Genomic DNA, 20,816 nt, shown 5'->3' on the forward strand with positions numbered 1-20,816 from the left:
ACTTAGGTGATTGTGAAATACTAAGGGCTATTTGACACATTAAATGGGGATTATGTTAGAAATAGTAATATTCATTATTAGGAAATAAAAGATGTAGTAAAATAACTATTCATATTTATACATTTGGTTGTTACGTATGGAAAATTTGTAAAATTTTTGTTGTTTGTCTTAAAAAAGAACTTTGGTGATTATTAAATACTAAGGGTGTGTTTGATATAATGAATGGAGATTACGTTAGAAATAGTAATATTTATTTTTGAATAAAAGATATTGTAATAGGATAACTATTTATATTCATACATTTGGTTGTTACATATATAAAGTTTGTAAAATATGATACATACGAAAAGTTTGTAATTTTTAGAAATATATTTACTAATTTTAAAATTTTTAGTAATAGTTATGAGTTATGACAACTATTTTAGAATAAAATAGATATTCCTCAATTTAAGGGATAACTATTCCTTATAATAAATATGCCACCAAATAACCAAATAATTATTATACATGAATAACCATTCCATTACATGACTTATTACAACATATCAAACATGGAAAATTCTTAGGGACTCTTGGAGTACGAAGAAATGGTGCTCCCTCCTCTCACATTTATGGTGGACCCCACTATGAATGTAAGAAGGGGGGGCACTATTCTCTATGCTCTGAGAGTACTTAAGAATTACTCATCAAACATGCCCTAATTGAAGTAGTCATACCAAAATAAAACGAGTCCAAATCTTCTGTCCCACTTTTCCTGCTCCACTCTATACTCCAATAAAAATTTGTCTTGTGTTCACCTAATTAATTAAATACTACTATTAATTAATAACGGTAGTATTAATAAGTCAATAATGATAGTATAGAGTGGAGCAGGAAAAGTGGGACAGAAGATTTGGACTCAAATAAAACTACAAACAAAAACACAAAACCTTAACCCTTGAATTTGATCTTTATTACTTCTCGAAAGAAAAAAAAATCTTTATTATCTTGACAGCCTCTTCCTGCTTTGGATATCAAAACTAGGGTGTCATGATAGGTGCAGCAAGCAATGCTATATGGGTCCATAGGGCAGCAAGTGGGAGAATGCATAGAGTCAGATGCATCCAGGCCAACAATCGAGGTGCTCCACCTTGTGAGGGCACCAGCGTTGTGATTAAAATTGTTGATTACTGTCCACTAGGATGTGGAGGAACCATTGATCTCTTTAAACAAGCTTTCTCCGCAATAGCTTATCTTAGTGCAGGAAGAATCAAAATTGAGTATATTCAGTAAGCCCAAATGCCCAATTTAATATTTCTATTGCTTAAGGTGCATACATTATGAGAAAAACATAATTCAAGTTTGCTTTTGTACATGCTATTTGCAGGGTTTAAAGTTCTCCAAGACTATGGCCTTGTGGCTCGTAACAACAACTTATGTTTCCTTTGAAATAAACAGCTCATGATTGATGGAAACTTCTATGTTGGTTTTGAATGAGATTTCTTACTCTTAGTATCATATCTACAATTCTACATGACTTACGAGTCTTACGTGTAACGGAGTTATATCCGCGAAACTATCTTAAGCCTGGATAAAAGCTAGCAACGAAGTAGTTCATGAAGGAAATGTGAATCTATGGCTTGGTTGTTCATAATAATAATGAATTGGTTGGTGTAATCCCATTTGGCCAAGGAATTAAAAGTCCTATACTGTGTCTACATTTCAACGCTAGTGGGGGTAGTTAAATCTACTTCACAGACAGGTCCAAGACCTTGTTGTTTGAAGCAATTGGGTCCTACGTACCTTCACAAATCATAACCTGTCTCGTAGGTTGATTGAGGGCTGCATCATTATTTTATTTATTTATTCTTTTATGGAAAAAAATACTTTATTGAACTGAGAAACAAAAAACAATCAAAGGCTAGCTTCCTTCCTAATTTCAGAAGCAAAATAAAGAGGACGACTATCCTAATCAAAAGAACCAAAAAAATTACAAGCTAGAGACCACTTAGCTAGGGAGTGAGCTGCCATATTAGCTAGCCTAGGAACCCAAAGGATAGACACATTAGAATAAGTTACAAGAAGAGACTGCATGTCCGCTAAGATTGAAGCAATTCTCCAAGGCGGGGGCAAAATTAGCTCATGAATAGTATCATGACAAATCTTAGAATTTGTCTCAATAATAACATTCTTAGCCTCCAACTTTGCAGCCATAGAGAGAGCCCATCTCACAGCTTCAGCCACTGCCTGGAGAGGGAAGGTGGTTTTCGCTTTTTGAGAGCAGGCAAAAATTAAATCTCCTCTCCAGTCTCTAGCCACCAAGGCTAAAGATGAATAATTTGGACCAATAGTTGCATCAACATTAATCTTGACAAATAGACGCCTTGGAGGGGACCAAGTCTACAAAGGATGATTGATATTTACAGATGATGTAGCAACTAGTCTAGAGATTTTAAATTCCATAAATAACTTCCAAACTCTAGCTATTAGTTCATCACATCTCAAGGGAAGGTCTTCAAAAATCACTTGGTTTCTCAGCTTCCAAATTCCATCACAAAGAATGGCTCCAAATAACAAGAGATCATTCTTCTGACTAAGTTGGTTGGTAAATGGGGGTGAACACAAAAATTGAATGAAATCCACTTCCAAAGAAAATCCAAATGAATCCATTCTTAGCCCCCATTTACTACTGAACCACACTACCTTAGCTACCAGACAAAGAACAAAAAGATGAAGGGAGGTTTCAATTTCCAACCTACAGAGAGGACAATAAACATCACCAATATCAACTAACCTAGTTAGCTTATCTTTGGAGGGCAAACAACCTGCAACAATCCTCCAAATCATCATTTTGTGCCTCTCATGGAGTTTAGCTTTCCAAATACAATTCCAAAAGGGGTCAATATTATGTTGCATAGTCCATGCCCACTGATCTTTGTTACTGGTTGGAAAAATATGAATTTTCAAAATAAGATCAATTGTGGAGATTTCAAATCACCAATTTAAATTATGGACATCCCAACCAAAAAAATCAGAATTAAAAAGCTGAGAAACTAAAAGAATACCATTCAGGTCAACTCCATTCTTTGGATTAGGAATGAACCCTTGAAGATCTGGTATTCAAGGATCCTCCCAAATCCTTATGGAATTACCATCCCCCACCAACATGCAAGCTACCTTAGAGGTGAGATGCTTAACACCTACCAAACTTTTCCAAACCGAAGAAGCCTTACCCAAGGAGCAGTGGTTTAACCAATTGTGTCTTACCTTATATTTTTCCTTTAGAACATTGACACACAAACAATTCTTACCCAACAAAATCCACCAAACTAATTTGGAAAAAATGGCTTGATTGAAGTCCCAAAAAGTTCCTAAAACCCAAACCACCTTCCTTCTGAGATCTACATAGAGTAGACCAAGCAATAGGAGTCCAGAAATGGCCTGACTCCGTTTTGGGGTTCCACCAGAATCTATGGACCACTGAATCTAGTTGATTGCATAACTTCTTGGGCAATTGCAAGGTAGCCATAGTGTATGTCGAAATAGATTGCGCCACAGATTTAATTAGAGTTGCTCTCCCTACCCATGACAGATTCCTACCCTTCCAGCTACTCAACTTGCTCTCTAGTCTTTCTTTTACCAACTTGAGATCATATGACCTATTCTTGGATAAAAACAGGGGAACTCCGAGATAAGTGGTACTTTGGGGAAGGGAATTAAGACCCCAGCAGCATTTTACTTGGTGCAAAAATTTAATACTGACTCCTTTTGATGGGAAAACACTAGATTTTTCTATGCTTATAAGCTGGCTAGACCAAGAGCAATACTTTTCCAAACATTTTTTTAGACTAACTAATTCAGAGTGCTTTGCTTTGCAGAAAATAATCACATCATTAGCATAACAAAGTCTTGAAATGGGAGGAGTTGTGCTAGCCACTTTAATTGCTAAGATATTTTTTTGATCAACTTCTCTATTAATAAGTCTCATAAGAATCTTGCTTCCAAGAATGAAAAGATATGGCAATAGTGGCTCACCTTGCCTTAGGCCACAGCTAGGATTAAAGCTTTGACAAATCCACCATTCAGTAAAAGAGAGTATTGGACTGTGGAGATGCATTGAAAGATGAGGTTGGAGAACTTTTCATTGAAGCCCAAAGCCTTGAGAACTGTCATATGAAAGCTCCATTCCTCTATCATAGGACTTTTTAAAGTCTAGCTTCACCCCTAAATAGCCCTTCCTCTTTCTAGTTTGCTTGAAGCTGTGAACGATCTCTTGAGCAAGCACCACATTTTTAGTAATACTTCTGTTAGGCACAAAAGCTACTTGAGTAGGATCCACTATCTTATTTAATAGAGGTCTTATTCTATTCACCAAAATTTTGGATATTACCTAATAGCAAACATTACAAAGGCCTATAAGACAAAATTGATTGAAATTGCAAACTTCTAGTTTCTTTGGAATAAGTGAAATAAAGGTTTGGTTAAGATTCCTCAATAGCTAGCCATCTCGAAAAGAAACTTTGAGTTGCAAGCACCACTTGATCGCCAACAATATCCCAGTAATGTTTATAAAACAAAGCTAGGAAACCATCTGGGTCAGGAGCCTTTAATGACTTCATTCCAAAAGCCACCTTTCTAATTCTTCCCTGGAAGGAATTCTGCAAAGCTCTCGATTTTCTTCCTTAGATATGCAAGGGGTAATTAAATTCTCCAGGTCTCTAGGAACTTAAGGATCGTTGGTTCAATACAAAGTCTTAAAATTTTCCTCAAAAAACTCTGAATGACAGACCTGTTACTTATCCAAGATCCATCATTCGATTTGATTTCCTCAATGCGATTCCTTCTCCTCCGAACAAGAGTGGAAAGGTGAAAGAATCTTGAGTTTCGATTACCCTCTTTCACCCTCTTTCAACCATTATGCTCCATTTGTTCTTTCTTTTAATGATATTTCCATCACTTTTCTTGGGTTAATTTTAGAATTGTCCGTGGTATCTTCCCATTGGGGCTGTGGCGTCCCAACTGACTTAGAGGTTGGTCCTCTCTGTTGGTCACTTGTCATTTAACATTGTTTTTTTGAAGTGAACTTTAAACTAATCAAACTATCAAAGGGTGTGCAAATTGCTGCGGTTCAAAAGGGCTTCCCCTTGAGGCTCCCCATAACATACTAGTTTTAGGATCCAGAAGGCTATTGCATCATGTAATAGTGAACCAATGATTGAGATTAAAAGTTAAAAACTCACTTTTAATTTTAGTCCTTGAATCAAAAAAAATTTTAGTCTACATTTTTTTTTTTTACTTTTAAATTTTTTTTTTCACCCATCTAACTTTTAGAGGATCTAAATCCTTGATTTCAAGTGGAAGGAACTAGTTTGTGTTTAAGGAATGATGGCATTCTTATCAAAGGATATGGTAAATTCAATTTGTGAGAATTTAAATGGGAGGTAGAGTAGAGGAGACAATGATCAAACTCAGGACCTCCTGCTATATATGATACCATATTAAATTATCAATTCTCTAAAAAGTTTAAAATATTGGAATATGGTAAATTTAATGATCTAAACACATTATTATTATTATAATTATTATTATTATTATTATTTTGAGAAACCATCTAACCACACTATTAGTCTCACTATTAGTGCTAGTTGGACATGGCCTATAATATATATTAAGAAAAGCCAACTAAACTTGTTACTTCCATATGGTATCTAGATTTATTTTGTTTGTATGCAGAGCATTTAATATTTGGTTTAATTACTGAAAAAGTAAGATTAATTCTAGATGAAATGATGCACAAGCATGATACTGGATTTTTCCTTGAATTTTGTATTCTTTGTTCTTGGTCACAATAGCTCCCTATTGAATTTCATTGCTTTATAGAGTCCCTTCCATTAAACTAACTTGCACTACAAAAAAGGGGTCTATAGAATATAGCCGCGTTACAAACCCGGCCTATGCGTCGCAGCAATAACCCCCTGCGGGTCTATAGCCGCGTTTTTTTAACTACGGCTACAGGTTAGACCTATAGCCGCGTTTTTTAACTGTGGCTATAGGCTGCAGGCCTATAGCAGTGTTTTGGAAAACGTGGCTAGATACCCGTTTTGAGCTGCATTTATAACTGTGGTTATAGGTTGTGGACCTATAGCTGCGTTTAAAACACGGCTATAGTTTTTTTTTTAAAAGGGTTTTTTTCCCCCAAAAAATTCAAAATTCAAACAAAAAAAATTCAAAATCAAACACAAACGCAGAAAATTCAAAATCAAACACAACATACTGATAATACAAACACAACGTGCTCCAAAATATAAAAACACAAACCCATGAATCTCCTCTCATTCAACAAAACCAACCCAAATCTAAAAACGCGGTCCATTCAAGGAGCACAAAAACACAAGTTCAGAAACACAAAAGAACAAGCTCAAGAATACAAACCCATTTAAACATAAATACATTATCAGCAACACAATAGCACAACTTCAAGCACAGATCCAAAAATTTCAAATTCAAATTCAAAAAAAAAAAAAAGTCAGCATTTCCTCCATTTTCTTACTAACTAAACATAAAATAACCAAAAAAAAAAAAAAAAAACTAGATCTATAGACAAATCAGTGTGCTTGAGATGAAGGAAAAAAGAAAAAAAGAAAAAAAAAAGAAAAGAAGAAGTAGCTGCAAAGAAACAAAGGAAAAAAAAAAAAAAAGAGTTGTGCTAGAGTGAAAAAGGAAGGAAAAAAAAAAAAGAGAAACAAACAAGAACCTGGCGTGACTTGTAGAAGAAAGGAGAAAAAAAAGAAGAAAAAAAAGAAAAATGAAAAAAAGAAGCAGCAGCTCCAAAGAAACAAAGAAAAAAAAAAGGAGTTACGCTAGAGTACTGAAGAAGAAGAAAAAAAAAAAAAAAAAAGGGAAAGAAAGAAGAACTTGAAGAGTTGTGCTGGGGAGTGAGTGAAGAATGAAGAAAGAGACAAGAAAGAAAAGATGAAAGTGGGGGGCACGTGGGAAGCTGAAGAATTTTTTTTATTTTTTTTTTTTGGGGTGTCACATATAGCCGCGTTTATAGAACCAGCTGAATCAAAAGGTTAGCTATAGCCGCGTTTTTAAAAATGGGGCTATAGGTCCTCCTTTAAAGAAATTATTCGGCTGGACCTACAACTGCGTTTTTTAAATGCGGCTATAGGCCCTATCACAAAAACGCAGCTATAGGTCATCCTTTAAAAAAAATTATTCGGCTGGACCTATGGTTGCGTTTTTTAAATGCAGCTATAGGCCCTATCACAAAAATGCAGCTTAAGACACTTACAAACGCAGCTATAGGTTTAGTCTAAAGCCGCGTTTCGTAGAAACATAGGTATAGGTTAAGTCTATAGCTGCGTTTTTTGTAATATTGGTGTTGCCTCTTTCTTTTTTTCTTTTTTTTTTTAATACATCAATAATTAAGGGTGGGAAGATTTGAACCTTGGATATCTTCTTTGGAAACACTAATAGATACTAGTTGAGGTACAAGGCTCTTGACGACTTGGTATTAATATATGTGTGTGGAAGTTTAGTTACAAAAGTGGTCAATGTATATTCACTACAACCAACTTGAGTTGTTTCAACATTTTTTTATCTACGGTCACTAAAAAATGTTAATAAAAACCTTAAACTTCTACAGTTATACACAACTGTTGATTAAAGCAAAGAAATTCACATATTTATTTCTACAGTTGGTATAACTATTGAAACATGTGTTAAAAAAAAATCCACAGTTACCATAACTGTTGAAATAGGTGTTAAAAAAAAAAATAGAGAAAAGTTATATCAACAGTCATATAAATGTGGAAAAAAATAAATTAAATATTTTATCAAAAAATATCAACAGTCATATAAATGTGGAAAAAAAATTTTAAATATTTTATCAACTGTTATAAAACGTTGAAAATAAAAACACGGATCTTATATAGAGATTCTACAGTGTTTTTTACAATTGATTTTTTTTTCCCTTCTCTCTCACTCTCTATCGCTATCTCACTCTCTCTCATTCATTGTGTGTGAAATCTTAGGGTTTCTGATCAACTTGTAAATCAGACTCGTTAGCTTGATCGGTACGCTATTTTTTTTCCTTTTGATTTTCTTTTCTATTACGCTCTTTTTGGATCCTGAGAAATATAGGGAATCGGATAGAAAAGTTGATAGTTTTTAATTTCATATATTCTCTTCTTAGCTTTTTTGCAATTGAAATTTTAAATAATTAGGTCGAAGCATTGATAAGAGGATATTAAATTTCCGATAAATTATTTTCAAAGGTTAATTTCATGGTTTTTTTTTAATATATTTTTTTGGAAATTTCTTAGGAACCAAACAGTATAATTTTTACAATTTAATATCAAAACCTTTCTATTTTTCTATTATTTTCTAGGGAACCAAACAGAGTTCTTGACTAGGTATTTTTTTTTCCTGTTTTTTATGATTTTCGTTTTGATTTCCTCATCAAGATCATCGCCATCGAATTGATTTCACCAAGCCGGTACTATTACATTCAGATATTCACACTTTTCCCTATCCAAACCCTTCGATTAGGTATTTTTTCTATTTCTCTCGATTTCGTAGTTTTAAAAACTTATTTCTGATCAGTTTGTTTTTGCTTGGACTTGAATTTCTTCCATATTCTGTTATTCGCTTTGAGTATTTTGAACTTTTTTGGTTTTTGTTCTTGAATTTGAAATGCTATGTCAAAATTGAATTTGTGGTTTTGTGTATTGCATGCTTTCAATGTGATTGCAGGTGCATTTGCATTGGTATTTCAGCTCAGTGAATGGTCAAGGAGAGTTCAAATTTCACTATCTGTGGGATTGAAAGCAAGAACGTCAGTTGGTGAGTAAGTGAGTGAGGGTTTCTGAGAATTATGTGATTATATTTAGTTGTAATTGATTAGATGTGCTCAATTGTAAATTTTAGTATGCACATTGTGATAAAGATAGTTGCTAATTTCCAATTTTTTGGTTTTGTTTTGGTTCTGTTTTGGTTGTAAATTTTAGTATGTGTAGTTGGTCATGCCAGATGTGGGTTTCCAAAACAGGCTCTTTACCTCTATGCTGAAATGCTTCAAGAAGGAATAAGAGAAAGCCCATCCACATTTTCCTCTGTTTTGGGTTTTTGTAGTTTTTATGTATTTTTTTTTTATAAATACAATCTAATTTTAGTCTATGATGTCCCAATATTATGATTTTTTTATTATTTAGTTTTTAGTGTATTCGAATCTCAAATCTCTTATTCAATAAAAAAAAATTACTAGTTTGTTTAATTGAAACCTATCGATCAAATATATATTTTGTTTAGTGGAGATGATGACTACAGATGTTGATTACATATAATGAAGCTGTGTAGCATTTTAAATATGGCACACCTCCAACACACCTGGACATATGTGCTAAATCATCTGTGGATCTAGAATTCTAAAGTAAATTTCATCACAATGTGTGTACTTGAGGTACTCCCTACAAAAATAGGATTTTTTATATGGTACCAAAAAATTTAGGAATTTTCCCTCCAACCTAGCTAGATGTGGCTAATGGACTGAGTTAGGTCAATTGGGGGTTCAGGTCCAAAACATGTCATCTTAAATGTGTTAGAAATGGGTTGGGTCGGTTCATTGAGTTGACTGAAAAAAATCTAGAAAACATGTATTTACTACTTAATAAATTACGTGACAAATTATTTGGGTAAAATGCATTAATTTAGATTCACTGACTGCAAAGAAAGAATAAAAACAAATAAGAAATTCACACTCTTTAAAAGTTATTTTACCAGGATTGGTAGAAAACACAAAAGATCCATTCAAACATTTCAACTAAGCCTAATATATCACAATGGAAGAAAATTCAAACTTTAAATTTCTTTGCTTTCACCATCTGGACTATTTGGCAAGGCCAAAAACACTCTAGTTTTCAAAAATCAAAACATCCCTCCACATATCCTAAGAAAAATCTATCCCATTTATGTCATTGAATTCTATTACTTAAGTAACATTCTATCATCATCTATACATTCAACTAACTCATAAACAACCAGTAAAGAAACAGCAGCAGCAGCAAAAACTTGAAATATTCTTCAAACCCATATACTATTCAACAACAAAAAACAAATCCCATCCAATCCAAATGGTTTTGATCAACCTCATCTGTCTTAAATTGTTTTAAAACTTCACAACTAGTAAAGAAACAGCAGCAACAACAAATCCCTCAATCATGTAAGTTCTAATATTTTGAGTTTATTCAGTCATCTAAACTAACATGCAAAAGCCGAAACCAAGACTAATGAGATACATATATATGGAGAAGGGGTAGGCTGGGATTTCGGTAAATAATTTCCAGAAGTTGAGCCTAATTTGGGTTTTTAGCCAAAACAATTAGCGGCAACCCAATATATTCGTGTCTTATAATTTGATTTGTCTTCAAGGCCAAAAAACAAAAACACCAACCATTTGTCTTCAAATTAATAATTTAATTTTGTTGGTGCCTTGATAGAACAACATCAAAAAGTTTGAGTTTGACTTCACTTATGTTTTGGGATTTTTAAACTTAATCACTCTTATATTTTTAAGTGGTGTAAAGTAATATCCACACCCGTTACCCATTTTTTTATCCTTTCCATACTATCAATCACCCACGCAATAGAATTTCTACTGCGAATCCAATCTTTTCCAGTAAGAAAGCATATAAAATTGGGTGTAATCATGCCACGATGCTATAATGTAATTGTGTCCATCAAAACTCCTTAGCTAAATATGTTGATAAGAGTAATATTAGGATGAGTCAACTTCTTAAAAGTTCTCAATCGTATTGCATCCCTTTCTTAATTTGTATATTAAAATAAAAATAAAAGCCTACAGATTTTTTGTATCAATTAATTAATTAATCCCACTTACACCAAGAGACAAGGATTTTAGAAAAGAGAGAAAAGAATCCAGCATGTATAATTCGTGAGCTAAGTAAACCTCCCACGAAAAAAAGAAAAGAAAAAAAGAGGGGGTCTAGAAATGTTATTTCCCTTCTCCTAAATATTAAATGCAAGAGTCTGACTTTAGCTCAATAATTGTATATAATGGTGAAAAAAAAATTGTTTAAGCACTTAAGCAGTAGAATCTGAGGCAACCAGCCAACCAGGCCACAGACCACAAGCAATAACAGCATATTAAATAACATTAGGTATTGAATACAGAGCCAATTACTGCAATTGAAAACGCAGAAGAAAAAGCAGAAGAAAACTTCATTTTCGGAATCGCAAAAATCTGCAGAATTGAAAACGCAATCGCGCAGATATCACCTAGCCAAACACAATCCCGAAATCGCGATTCGCGAAACTGCCGTTCCGTGCAATGTAAACACCTAAACAAACGGGCTCTAAATAGAGAGAAACAGAGACAGAGAGAGATGTAGCTCGAAAATAAATAACAACAGATCAAAGAATCAACAAAAGCCTATACCTTTCAAAATAAAACTATTTCAAAACCCTAGAATTCAAATATACTAACCGCGAAACAAAAAAAGAAACGGAAAATAATCAGAACCGAAAGAACTTTGCCCTAAATTTCTATTCAAATTAAACACAGAACTTAAAACCCTAAATTCAAAAATTGAAAACAAAAAATAAAAACATAATTACCTCTCTTAGCTTCCCTCTCTTTCTCTTCGGCTCTTTGTGTTTCGCTCTCTCTCTCTCCCACTCTCTTTCTCTGCAAAACAACCGAAGCTTTGAAATGTTCAGAGGTTGGAGATGAAAGGTTTGGAAGTGGAGGGTGACGGCTAGCTTGAGATCAGAGAGATGGAGGGTGCGGGTTGAGATCGAGGGTGAGGGTTGAGATCGGGATTGAGAGATGGAGGCTGATATGCGATGGGTGGAAAATATTTTTAGTTCAATATTTATACAAATCCTAAAGCCGCATTTTTAACATGCGACTATAGGGAAAACCTGGGGGTGTGTTTGGAAAATGCGGCCCCATCCCAAACTAAAGCCGCGTGTTTAAAACGTGGCTTCAGACAAAATTTAAAGCTGCGTTTTAAACACGCGGCTTCAGACCAAATTTGAAGCCGTGTTTATAAAACGCGACTTCAAATATGCTAGAGCCGCATTTTTAAAATGCGGCCACAGTTAAGGGAAAAAAAAAAAAAGTTTGCCAAAAAATAAAATACGGAGGTCCTTAGGCCGTGTTTTTAGCTCAAAAAAACACGGCCTAAGAACCCTTCTATAGCCCCGCTTAAAAAACGCGACTTCAGATATGCTAGAGTCGCATTTTTAAAATGCGGCCACAGTTAAGGAAAAAAAAAAAGTTTGCCAAAAAATAAAATACGGAGGTCCTTAGGCCGCGTTTTTAGCTCAAAAAAACGCGGCCTAAGAACCCTTCTATGGCCCCGCTTAAAAAACGCAACTTCAGATATGCTAGAGCCACATTTTTAAAATGCGGCCACAGTTAAGGAAAACAAAAACAAAAAAAAAAAATTGCCAAAAAATAAAATACGGAGGTCCTTAGGCCACATTTTTAGCTCAAAAAAACGCGGCCTAAGAACCCCTCTATGGCCCCGCTTAAAAAACGCGACTTCAGATATGCTAGAGCTGCATTTTTAAAATGCGGCCACAGTTAAGGAAAAAAAAAAAAAAAAGTTTGCCAAAAAATAAAATACGGAGGTCCTTAGGCCACGTTTTTAGCTTAAAAAAACACGGCCTAAGAACCCTTCTATGGCCCCGCTTAAAAAACGCGACTTTAAGGTTTTTTTAAACCCCGTTTTTATAAAACACGGCTTCAGTCTATCTTGGGCCGTGTTTTTTATAGCCACGGCTTAAAAAACGCGGCCCAAGGCCCCCGCGTTTTGTAGTGTGAATATGTTGTTTAATGTATTGATGAGACTTTTTATCAGTGGAAACTTTTAGGTACAAGAAGAATTAATGCAAAACATTTGTCTTCAACTTTATTGATTGTGTTGGTGTCTGTGTGAATACTTTTTAGTTTTTATTATCATTATTTGTTTAAAACTTTTACTTCTCCAAGGAATTTCCAATTCGAGGAAGTTACTTGCAGAATCATCTAAGGAAGCAGCCATTCCATCTCCATTGACTCCTGTATTAGCAATAAGTAGTGGAAAAGGTGAAGACCAGAACCAAAAAGCAGTCTCTAAGCCTTCAACAGTTCAAGTTGTATTGAAGGGCATTAAACAGGTATGAGATGCCACATTTTTTCCCATTGGTCAGTCCCTTCTTGGAATATGTATGAGACATTTGTATATCTAATTCATTCTGTTTCAGTCTTGTGTGATTATTAGAGCTGTTGAAATGACTATGTTGCTTTTGAGATGGCTCTTGATGGGTGTATATTCACCTTTTCTTATTAAGCCTTCCAATAAATACTTTTGAGAATCGAAACAAATGACTATGCAATGTTGTGGAGCTGAGGTAGGTAGGTCATAAATTCATAGAGGTTCTGGTTCATGTGATTGTAGTTACATGCAATGTTGTTGTTTATGTTTTTTGTTTTTAAGAAATACTGATAATAAATGTTTGGCTATGATATTAGGAACTAAATTTAAGCTACTTAAAAGGTTCATGGAAGTTCAATTTATAGAACAACTACAACAATATACTTTAATAAGCGTTGCTTAACCAACTCAAATATAGGCAACACAACCTTTATCTACAGAACTTGGGGTTATTTTTGCTTCAATTGATGCAGGTGAAACCCATATAATCAGATCATTTTCGTTTTCTTTTCTTTCCTTTTTTTTTTCTTCTTTAATAAATGAAAACATTTCCAAGATATACAAAAACGAAAAACCTACTACTTTAAGGGATTCTTCTTCTCAAAAAAAAAAATAATAATAATTTAAGGCATTATTCAAGTAGTTTTATATATTTAGTAATTTAATTTCAAAATTTGACTGTGTTTCAAAAAAAAGAAAAAGAAATAAAAATGTTTAGGATATATTTGGTTTGTTGTTGGTCATGACATCCGATGTCAATGTCTTTTATGAGTGTCTTAAGATGCCTTAATAGGACAGAAACAAGACCCCTACAAGTTTATTCTTAAAAAAAAGAAAACAAAAGAAAAAAAAAATGAATCAAATAAAACTAGTTTCTGTTTTTGATAAATAAAATAAAGCTGGTTTCTATTTGGCAAGGAACAGAAGAAGTGCTGACATAGGAGCTTGACTAAGGTTGAAGAATATTCAATAAGCTAAGTTCGTTATTTTGAGGAGTTAATGAGTTTTAGCTTAAATGATACTTCCTCCTCCTTTAGTTAATGAGTCTATAACTTATCAAGGAACAAAAAAATTATTTTTGAGGAACAAATGAGGCATTTAGTGATGTTAAAATTCAAGGAAGAGTAATCGCTTAGCCAGTAGCTTATTACTGTAGTAGGTTACTTAGCCTTTTATGTAACCTTCTATGATTGTCTATAGCTTAATATTTATGGTTATGGAATTTTTTAGAAGAATTACAGGCAGACTAGCCTTAAGGTGTGTTTATAGTTTATATAGTCCTTGTGGGTTTGATACTCAATAATCCTAGTTTGTACCAGGTTCTAATGTCTTCTTGTTTCTCACTCTTGTTACCTTTACTATGTTCTAACCCTTATTCAAAGCTTACCTGTCATAGAAAGCTAGTTTTCCAATTCAATTGTGACCATAGGCCACAATTGTTTGTTAATAATTGGGCATAGGGCCCAATTGTTTGTTAGTATATTTTATTGCATTTACTTGTTTATTTTGGTGAATTTGATATACTAATAGTTTATGGAACATAGTAATTAAGCAGAATGTGCTACTTTTGAATCTCCACTTGGTAGTTGAGTACAAGGTTTTAATAGCAAAATTTCTTATGTATTAACTGCCAGGGCTCAAATCCCCCTTTTCCCAATTTTCAAATTATATATATATAAAACTATGTTCTTGTCATGATGTTTAGTTATGTATCAAAAAAAAAAAAAAAAAAAAAACACATTAGAGTTTATGATTAGTGGCAGGGATTAAGTGAGTTGGGTGTTGTATCTTGTTTACACTGTTTGTTCAAATTTCATTTTTAATGTAATTCTATTGATGAAATCTTACAAATTAGAAATTTTTGTTTCCTACGTTACTATCTAAGAACCCAAAATTGAATTTCTTTGTGCGTGTGAGTGTGATTCAAGCAAATAAGCGCTATATTATTATAAATGGAAAAATGTGATTCATGTGGACATTGTTGTATTCAGGTACTTCAATTGACCAAGGGATTGCATACGTGCTGATGCTTCTGGCACTGGTGCTCACATACCTCATCCTCCCACTTGATGCCTCTTCCTATGGCTTCTAGGAAGGAAATATAAGATTTTTAGATGATAGGTTAAAGCAGGAAATTGCTTTGTGCATAACATAGATATATGATATTGGGCATAATTTTCCTCTCTTCAATTGATTGTTGGTGGCGTTCATTAATTTTGGCAAATTAATTGAATGGCATTATTATTTTGGTGAATGATTTTTTTGTCATGGGCTTGGCCTTCTTGTTGGGAAGTGGCACTTCTCCATAAATCTGTTACTTGAGGATAATTGATGGAGCACAGTGGTTTTTAATTTTTTTTTCCTTTTAATTGGCCATTTTGAAAACTTGGAACTATTTGAATGGAGTTTAATTTGGAATTGCACAATTGTGTTTATGTTTATATTTTGAATCAGGTTATTAAATTTGAATCAAGTGAAGGACTGCATCCAAATTAGGTTTTTTTTTTTAATATATTTTTTTAAATACTTATTTCAACGGTTACAAACTGTTGAAATTTATCTCAAAACAACATATATTTCAACAATTTTCAATAATATTTCGACATTTAATAATTGTTGATAAAGATGAATCACATTTTTTGACGGTCACATAGAATATAGAAAAAAAGTTTCGACATAGTTTTTAGTGGCGGTTCTCAACGGTCACTTAAACCGTCGAAAATGCTTTTTTCGACGGTTTCTAATACTTTTTTCGATGGTTTCAACCGTTGAAAATAGCAAACTTTCTTGTAGTGATGGTAACAATTGGATTATTACTTGTACTATCAAAATATATATCATGTGAAAATACAGAATTGTGGACGACCACATGAAAAGAAGTTAATATTATAACATCTTCAAGTTTATTTGTCTTGTCTAACCATTTCTAAGGTGCAATATTCCTCTCAAAAAAAAATTCTAAGGTGCAATATTATTACAACAGTTACCAACTGCTTGAGCATTTACTCTTGTCTTTGAAGGACTTCAAACCCTGCAACCAAAAAGGCAAAGAGACTACTTATAAGCAACTTTACACTGAAACCAACCTAGAACATAAATTGTTAGGCTTACTGGTTGTACTCAATGTCGATTATTCCAGCCACAGGATTAGCTATCTTGGCAAAGGCTTCTCTAGAGAGGTCCAATTGAGATGAGCATCCCGGACAGTGATCGACGATCTTCACCGTAACACTAGCACCCGTGCAAGGTTGTGGTACGCCGTTATGGTCTCCTGTGCACCTAACAGTGTAAAATTTCCCGCATGCAGCACCACCATTCCAAAAGGCGTCACTAGCTGCTGCTATCATGACACCTTGGCCCTGGTTGCCATAGCATGCAGACGCTGTGAACACAAAACTAAGTCATTATTTAGAACAAAATGAACAAGATAGTGAAAGAGAGGGAGGTCCATGTGGCCTTATCTCTTGTTGCAATTTTAATGGAGTAATGCTAGGGATCGATTACAATTTTTATTACTTAACTTTTATAAATTAATAAAGATAATAGTTTATAATAGTTTTTTTTTTTTTTTTGGGTAATGATCCAAGAGGACCAATTATGTAAAGCTCATGTACACTTAACCCTAATTCCAATAGAAATATAGTATATATACCCTATTAAGGTTTATTGTATAAGGCACTTGAGTATATATAATAACAATGTAGCCGTCAACGGCTTTATTCGTGAGCCGTCAGGTTGAACTACATAATTCTCTCGTGTTCTTTCCCTTTCTCATTGCTTTTGCTCACTACAATTTTCTATTTCATTTTAATCTCAACAAATTCTAGGAATATGCTACAAATTTAAATATATAACATTTACACATTAATGTGGCACCAATCACTATTATTATTATTATTATCATAAGAAACACACACATGAGGGAGAGTGAATGATGTTTTAACACACAGACATACCAAAAAATTCACTCAAAGGTCATTGTAGTTATTATTATTATGATGATGATGATTATTATTATTATTATTATTATGAGAAACAAATACACACACATAAGGGAGATTGAATGATTTTTTTTTTTTTTTGATCTTGGAGTGAATGATGTTCTAACACAATCATACCACAAAATTCACTCAAAAGTCATGGTAATTTTTAAGAGAGAGTAGTGCAGCAAGTTATACTACACACTAATAACATACTTAATTTGATTGATAGTGATAAAAATGATATTTACAAAATTGATTCATTTGAAAATAATATTGTTTGTTATAAATACAGCTTGTCATATCAACCGTTATAACAAAGATTGTGAAAAACTTTGTATATTATTCATATTTTTCTTTCGGTTGGTAAGATAAGTGTTCGTCCTCCTTCTTTTTCGAATGAAAATTAATATATGCTGGATATTTATCCCTCAACCACACTTATTAAAGGGGAAAAACTGTAATTCTGACCTACATCCTACCCATTTCGTTCCTGCCATGAATAGATTTATAATTTCAAATAATCATTTAACATTTATAAATACTTACGAACATATTTAGTGTAAAATGTGGCGCTTCCCGTTATAGCTGAAGCTGCAGAGATAAGACTTGCAATGATACCCACCGATAGAAAAACTCTCATCTCCATGTCTCCTCTTTCTCTCTTCGTATATATGTCTAAAAGCACAAAGGAGAGTCTCTAATATATATTGCATCATGGTGTTCTCTTTCCCCTATAAGTAGCTGTAATCTCGAAAAGCCCAATCTCTAATATTGGTATGAATTTTGTTTTGGCTGCTTTGATTTCAATTTCCTACCAAACAAAACGAATTGATAGTTTACAAAGTTTATAATGCTTTGTAAGTGTTAGCATAAAATCTTATCTCTCACCAAAATGAAAAAAAATTAATTTGGAATGCAATAAAATGGGTCATCACAATTATACCTCCGTTTGTTTGGACATTTACATTTTATGGAAAATAAATCATTGTCCAAAAATATTTTCTAGAAAATTATTTCATCTTTCTATGTTTAGCAGCAACCTTAAAATGAGTTAAAAAACTATCTTTTAACTTCCCTTATGTAGTTTGGTGCGAGATAAAATTGTTTTAGAAATTTTCTTTTTATCCATTTTTGTTTTGGAAATGCTATGTCTAAACATTTTCACAATACTTTCACAAAAAATCCTAAGTGGCAATTTGTTATTAGTTGTTATGAGTAGGCAAAAAAATACTTTAAATTGTAGATTCAAATTAGAACCAATAACTACTTACCACCTACGATTTGTTGTGAAAAATATATGGACATAGCACTTCTCTTTTTTTTAATACTACCAAATATAGAAAAATGTGAAAAACTACAAATACAGAAAAATACAAAAAACTATCTTCACATTTATAGCTCTGTTTGTTTAACATGGACATTTTATGGAAAATGAATCATTTTCCAAAAAGTAGTTCAAGAAAACTATTTCAATTTCCTATGTTTGGTAGCAACTTTAAAATAAGTTGGAAAACTATCTTTTAACTTCTTTTATGTAGGTTTTTTTTTTTATAATTTTTTATAGAGTTTTAACCTATGACGTTTACTTCTGATGATTGTACTATTTATCATCAAACTAAACCATTAATTGATTTTTGGTGTAGGCAGAAATTGAATCTCAGATTTCTAATTCAACCATCATAGATTTTATTAGTTAAGCTAACTAGAATTCACTAAAATTGTTTGGTGTGAGATAAAGTTGTTTTGTGGTTTGGTGTAAGACAAAGTTGTTTTCCACTAAAAAATTTTGAAAGACAACTCTATAGTAAAATATAGGAAGTCAAGAGATAATTTTCCTTTTATTCATTCTTTTTCTAATACTACCAAGTATAGAAAAAAGTGAAAAACTACTATCTCCACATTTATAGCTCCATTTGTTTGGACATAAACATTTTATGAAAACTGAATCATTTTCTAAAAAGTATTTTCTATAAAACTATTTTATTTTTCCATGTTCAAATAAGTTGGAAAACTATTTTTTGACTTATTTTATGTAATTTGGTGTGAGATAAAGTTGTTTTCTACTAAAATTTTCTAGAGAACAACTCTATAGCTAAATATGGTTAGTCAATAAATAATTTTTTGGTTATCATTTTTTTTCTAATACTATCAAATACAGAAAAACGTAAAAAACTATCTTTACATGAAGTTTTTCATCGAAACTATTTATTATCCATATCAAAGGTTGGATCTTCACAATTAGAGGATGCATACAATAATGAAACGTGTCCCTTTGTGAATGCATATGGTAATGACATGTCATCTTTTTAAAAATTAAAGGAGCATACAAGATACAAGAGTGTAAAATGACTCATCTTCTACCATACCTTTTTTTTTTTTTTTTGACAAGACTGCTTTACCATTCCTCTAATTCCTTTAGTTATTACCTATTAATTCCCTCATAAAATCATTTTTCTTAGACCTAAGCACCCATACATACTAACGTGTGATTCAAATGATTCATGGTCTATATCCCTTTAAATCCTTTTAGTTATTACATTTTAATTCCCTCAATGAATACGATTTTGGAAAAGATTATACCATTATTTAGAGTACACCATTATTTAAAAGTTCAATTATAACACAATATTTCTTTGAACCAAACGTTCTTTTGAAATAGCTAAAAATTTCATGCATTGGGCTTAACTCCATTACGCTTATATTCTTTCTTTTTCTTTTTCTTTTTTGGATCAGATTACGCTTATATTCTAACACTTAGCAAAGCGTGAGAATGAACGGTATAATCTATAGTGAGAAATTTGGTTAATGCAACAATTGTCCTCACTTGTAGTGCGTGCCGGTTGGATATGGCCTATAATATACTCAGAAGAGTCAACTAAATTTGTTACTTAAGGGATTCTTTTTTTTTTTTTTTTTTGGTAAACTTAAGGGATTCTTGGAGATATATATATATATATATTGGTATATTCCAAGTTGGATATGACCTTCTAGACTACTCACATGGATAAGATTCAAGGAAGCACAAGGACACAATTAATTAGGCGGTTGGCAAATCTTATGCCCTTAGAATGTGTCTCAATACATACAGTGCCGTTCATTAAATCTCATTGGGTTTATCACCGTGTACCCTTAGTACGGTGGTTACTCTATAGGTATAAGTGTCGGTAGGGTATGGGGAGCAAAAGTGCCGTTCATTAAATCTCATTGGATTTATCACCGTGTACGCTTGGTGCGGTGATTACTCCATAGGTAGTGCCGGTGGGGTATGGGGAGCAAAAGCTAGAGTTCAAGTCTCCAGGAGAAATTTTTTTACATATATACACTTAAATTAGATTAAAGTAGAATTTCTATCTTATATAAAATAAAAATAAATTCTTATTGGGCTTTGAGGCCTAAATCGATGTAGCTTCATCCATTATTATTAATAGGCTTGGGCTGAGAAAAGCCCACACATAAGAAGGCCCTGAACAAAGTATAAATATTGGGAGGAACCAACAAGAGTTTGAAAGTGACACATGAAGAACCTCTCCATTTCTAGAAATATTCAAATTGCACATGCTTGATTAAGATGCTCTCCATTTCAAGTCATGTTCATTTCGTACATTCCACATACCAAAATTTATTATAAGAA

At 33.0% G+C, this 20,816-nt stretch overlaps 1 protein-coding gene across 1 annotated transcript; it reads right to left on the reverse strand.

Annotated features, from left to right (window-relative positions):
• Nucleotides 1-16,309: 16,309 nt before the first annotated feature.
• On the reverse strand, nucleotides 16,310-17,831 carry LOC126707483 (putative EG45-like domain containing protein 1). The gene is made up of 2 exons (XM_050407164.1): nucleotides 17,732-17,831; nucleotides 16,310-16,584 (listed from the first exon to the last, which is right to left on the reverse strand). Exons 1-2 carry the CDS (start codon nucleotides 17,829-17,831, stop codon nucleotides 16,310-16,312), a joined length of 375 nt encoding a protein of 124 aa, XP_050263121.1.
• Nucleotides 17,832-20,816: the final 2,985 nt, after the last annotated feature.

This window comes from Quercus robur, chromosome 2 (assembly GCF_932294415.1).
Source record: "Quercus robur chromosome 2, dhQueRobu3.1, whole genome shotgun sequence".
NCBI lineage: Eukaryota > Viridiplantae > Streptophyta > Magnoliopsida > Fagales > Fagaceae > Quercus > Quercus robur.

Excerpts from the sequence above, each read along its gene's own strand:
- LOC126707483 (XM_050407164.1), bottom strand. The coding sequence starts at position 17,831 with ATGGAGATGAGAGTTTTTCTATCGGTGGGTATCATTGCAAGTCTTATC. Across the intron at positions 16,585-17,731 it reads ATTTTACACTAAATATGTTC|CGTCTGCATGCTATGGCAAC; the intron begins GTAAGTATTTAT and ends TTGTGTTCACAG.